Source organism: Electrona antarctica, assembly GCF_951216825.1.
Source record: "Electrona antarctica genome assembly, chromosome: 22".
Classification (NCBI taxonomy): Eukaryota; Metazoa; Chordata; class Actinopteri; order Myctophiformes; family Myctophidae; genus Electrona; species Electrona antarctica.
Window position 1 is genome coordinate 764,064 of NC_136805.1, and position 5,000 is coordinate 769,063.

General features: G+C 49.0%; 1 protein-coding gene across 2 annotated transcripts in view; it reads right to left on the reverse strand.

Moving 5' to 3' along the window:
- Nucleotides 1-5,000, reverse strand: part of qki2 (QKI, KH domain containing, RNA binding 2) — a 63,564-nt gene that overhangs the window by 21,390 nt on the left and 37,174 nt on the right. For both annotated transcript variants that reach the window (XM_079493432.1, XM_079493433.1), the window contains exon 4: nucleotides 2,655-2,798. In XM_079493432.1, the coding sequence (XP_079349558.1) occupies nucleotides 2,655-2,798 (144 nt within the window). The remainder of the gene's footprint in view (nucleotides 1-2,654; nucleotides 2,799-5,000) is intronic.

Genomic DNA, 5,000 nt, shown 5'->3' on the forward strand with positions numbered 1-5,000 from the left:
AGGGGAGGGGAGGGGAGGGGAGGGGAGGGGAGGGGAGGAGAGGAGAGGAGAGGAGAGGAGAGGAGAGGAGAGGAGAGGAGGGGAGGAGGAGGGGAGGAGGAGGGGAGGAGGAGGGGAGGAGAGGAGAGGAGAGGAGAGGAGAGGAGAGGGGAGGGGAGGAGAGGAGAAGAGGAGAGGAGAGGAGAGGAGAGGAGAGGAGAGGAGAGGAGAGGAGAGGAGAGGAGAGGAGAGGAGAGGAGGAGAGGAGAGGAGAGGAGAGGAGAGGAGAGGAGAGGAGAGGAGAGGAGAGGAGAGGAGAGGAGAGGAGAGGAGAGGAGAGGATCTGAACAGAGTGGCCATTCATTCGCGCAGCCTTTCAAACAACCCCTGGGTTACCATGGAAACCCCTTTATGCGTGTGTTCCCTAATTACCCTAACCCCTTACACTCTCTCTCTCGCTCGCTCTCACACACACACACACACACACACACACACACACACACCCCTGCGATCCTCTACACACACATGGACTAGCGTGTGCGCGCACATGCATACCAACACCTCGCTGCTCCGTGTGGTCACATGCATGCTTCAGCAGCCGTTGATTTCCTCGACTAAAACTATGACGATAATATGTTTGTCGACTACCTGTTTTCCACTGGCGAAAACTAAACGGAAACTAAATGAAAACTAAGCTATGATGACTTAATTGGACTAATTATTTAGACAATTTCGTCAACAAATTAAAAAACTAGACTAAAATGTTAGGAAGGGACTAGTGGAAGAGATCCAGTAGAAGTCATTTTACACTTGGTTGCATGCTGAAAATAGCCGATCTACAAGCTCACAACACGTCGCAGCGCAACGCGTTGTGAGCTTGTAGAGCTGCCATTTTCAGTAAGTGTAAAAACAGCCATTACGACGGAATCAAGGCTCACCCAAACACATTTTAGTCGACTAAATCAACTGTATATTTAGTTGACTAAAACTAGACTAACACGAAAACATTCCAGGTGACTGAAATGTGACTAAAACTAAATGAAAACTATTCAAAATCAACAGCGTTTCAGAACCACATTTTATACTCCAAATAACTGATCTGAACTGACAGCTTGTAGATCAGTGTTTGTACTCCAGACAGCTTGTAGATCAGTGTTTGTACTCCAGACAGCTTGTAGATCAGTGTTTGTACTCCAGACAGCTTGTAGATCAGTGTTTGTACTCCAGACAGCTTGTAGATCAGTGTTTGTACTCTAGTCTGTAGTACGATTGTGACAAACCTGCTATAAAACAAATGATCTACAAGCCAACATCGGGTCTGGTTGCAGCAGCACGATGCATCGTTAACAGACTCTCACATATTATGTAGATCTGTTCTTTTTGCCAAGCTATACGCTGTGAGTCCCAGCAGAGGCAACGAGAGAGCAAACCTCCCGTTCATTTAATGGAATCACGAGACGAGAGTTTAGGAGAGTTTAGGAGAGTTTAGGAGAGTTTAGGAGAGTTTAGGAGAGTTTAGGAAGGAGAGTTTAGGAGAGTTTAGGAGAGTTTAGGAGAGTTTAGGAGAGCAACGGACGGTGAGTTTGGAAATACACAAATCTGATGAAACTCCAGCAGTCTCAGAGTGTGTTTTCAAAACGCACCACAGAGACTCCAGTCTCTTACTGTGAGTGGAGAAGTACAGTGACCACGCCCACTCGTTGTGTAGAACACAGAGTTGTTCCGATGCCGGTACTGGTATGGGTTACTCGGGCCGATACCACCCCTCAAGTACTCGGTACTCGGAACCGGCCCCGATACCAAAACATCCAATTGACACTAGGCTGAACGAATGAGTGTAGGCATGACAATGAAAGTAAATTGGAGAAAAAGGGGGTAAAATAAGTGCTTACTCAACGAAAATAAAAAGTACTCGTATCGGTATACTCGGTATCGTCTAGTACTAAAAATTAAGTACTTGTACTCGGTCTGAAAAAAAAGGTATCGGGACAACTCTAGTAGAACAGTGGTGGTGTCCACCATAGAGTATATATATAATAGAGACTGAACTGGCGCGAAGCTCCGCCCCCCCAGCTATTCATGTCAGTGGAAGTTGCTCAGTGGCGTTTTGAAGCACCCGGAAGACTGCCGGAAGTCCCTCCCAGGACCTCAACTTTGAGGTCCTGAGTGACGTAGGGCAACCGAGCGCTCAACGTTAAAGCCCAGCTGCACGGGGTTTCCCGGTCATGAATCCACGGGTCCGCCTGTAGTCCCTCCTCCTACCACTAGGACCCAGAGCTTCAACGTTGGAAAGTCTGCCTGCCCCCTTGGTGTCCACTAACGATTGATTGATCGTTCGGATTGATCAAAAAAAAAAACACATATTGAACAAACACATTGGCTCCTGTGGTGGGTGCACTGTACTGTACTGTACTGTACTGTACTGTACTGCACTGCACTGTACTGTACTGTACTGTACTGTACTGCACTGCACTGTACTGTACTGTACTGTACTGTACTGTACTGCACTGCACTGCACTGCACTGCACTGCACTGCACTGTACTGTACTGTACTGTACTGTACTGTACTGTACTGCACTGCACTGCACTGCACTGCACTGCACTGCACTGTACTGTACTGTACTGTACTGCACTGTACTGTACTGTACTGTACTGTACTGTGTGTGTGTACTCACGGCTGGGATGAGCAGCTTCTTGACCTCTGCCGTGGCTCTCTGCAGTTTGACCTGAGCTCTGTTGTGTGTGTCTTCCACCGTGATGAGGACATGGAGGTCCTCACTGAGATGCTCCCAGTTGGGCTTCCCTCTGTTCAGCTCCTCCTGAAACACAGGACACACACACACACACACACACACACACACACACACACACACACACACACACACACACACACACACACACACACACACACACACACACACACACACACACACACACACACACACACACACACACACACACACACACACACACACACACACGGTTGAAGGTTGTGCAGCGTGTAACTCCAGAGGCATACAGTGCATGCGTTGATCCAGTTCATATAACATCATCCATGATCCATTGATTTTTTTTGCCCGCCCGCCCGCCCGCCCTCCCGCCCGCCCGTCCGTCCGCCCGTCCGTCCGTCCGTCCGTCCGCCCGCCCGCCCGCCCGCCCGTCCGCCCGCCCGCCCGCCCGTCAGTCCGTCCGCCCGCCCGCCCGCCCGCCCGCCCGTCAGTCCGTCCGCCCGTCCGCCCGCCCGTCCGCCCTCCCGCCCGCCCGTCCGCCCGCCCGCCCGCCCGTCCGTCCGTCCGTCCGCCCGCCCGCCCGCCCGCCCGTCCGTCCGCCCGCCCGCCCGCCCGCCCGCCCGCCCGCCCGTCCGTCCGTCCGCCCACCAGTCTGTCTGTCTGTCGGACCTCCTGTTGCTCTCTGTGGAACATTACAATAAACCATGATCTCTCTCTCTTCTGTTCGCCTCCAAATATCTCTCTATACCTCTCAATCTTTCCATCTCTCTCTCTCTCTCTCTTGTATCTTAGTCTCTCTCTCTCAGGTTGAGTGGTTGTGGAAATAAAGTCTTCTGAGGTCATTTGTGACAAGTAGTGTTGAGAAGTAGTTTAGTTTGTTTTTCTCCCAACCACTTAGACCCTACACACTTAGACCCTACACACTTAGACCCTACACACTTAGACCCTACACACTTAGACCCTACACACTTAGACCCTACACACTTACACCCTACACACTTAAACCCTACATACTTGGTTGAGCGGGGTCTCCCAGGGCTCTACCTCCCCCAAAATGATCCTATTTGAACTGGGGACCCCCCTCCCCCACCCATAAAGGCACTTGGAATGTAGTTGTTGAGGCATTAGTCTGACTCGTTTCCACAGAAAGATATAGTGTGAAAATAGCAGATTTACAAGAGCTTGTAGATCTGCATCAGATATTTAAATAGCAGATTTATAAGAGCTTGTAGATCTGCATCAGATATTTAAATAGCAGATTTACAAGAGCTTGTAGATCTGGGCTAAGATCTGGGCTAAGCTCAAGAACTTGTTTCCAGCCAGGCCTTGCTCATAGAACATTTCATCGTAGTGGTTCAATGCCTTGTTCAAGGGCACTTCAGCGGTGGTAATTTGAACGTGTCGGAACACTGATTCGAACTGGCGACCTTCCGGTATCAAGACCGCTCCGCAATCCGTTCGGCCACCGCTGCCACGAGCTTGTAGATCTGCATCAGATATTTTCACTTATTGCCTCTTTCTTATAGAGCGTCTCAGTCCCGCCCCCTACCAGGGCCCAGGAAATGATTCCCCGTTCATTTTCATCATAGACATTTCAAAAAGTATTTATTTAAAGACCTTTTAAGCCTCTTACAAAGCCAACTCGAGGTGTGACAATAAACACAATTTTTCGGGCCGAACAAATAATTAGAAAGAAGAAGAGAACGGCAAACCTTTCTGTTGTTTTTCTTCTTTGTAATTATTTGTTCGGCCCCAAAACATTGTGTTTATTGTCATGAGTTGTCACGACTCCAGTTGTCTTTGTCCCCAAGGCGTAACCGTCTTTAAATAAATACCTTTTTTAAAGCCTATGGAGAAAATGAACGGAGAATTCACTTCTGGGTCTCACGTCGTCATGAAAGGGGGCGGGACTGCAACGCTCTCTAGTATTTGATAACTTGGCCAGTGTGTTGATACATGATACTATATCAAGTTTCTATATTACAGTTTGTAGATTAGTTTTTCTGCAGTTAAAGGTCATTTTCTGTCCTCTCGTTCCCGACGAGCCACAGATTGACGACCAACCGTAAAGCTCTGCTTTATTTCCCCTCAACACCAAACCTCTTGGCTGAAAATAGCCAATCTACAAGCTCAATATAGCCCAGTCTATCTGCGAGACAAAGTGTTGCTGTGACGTGAGGTGAGATTGTAGATCTGCTATTTCCGGGGCCAATGCTCACCGCCCCAGAATAGGGATCGGTTTCAAGTAGTTAAGTTAAGTTACGGCGATAACGTCAGTGGCCGTTTATTTCT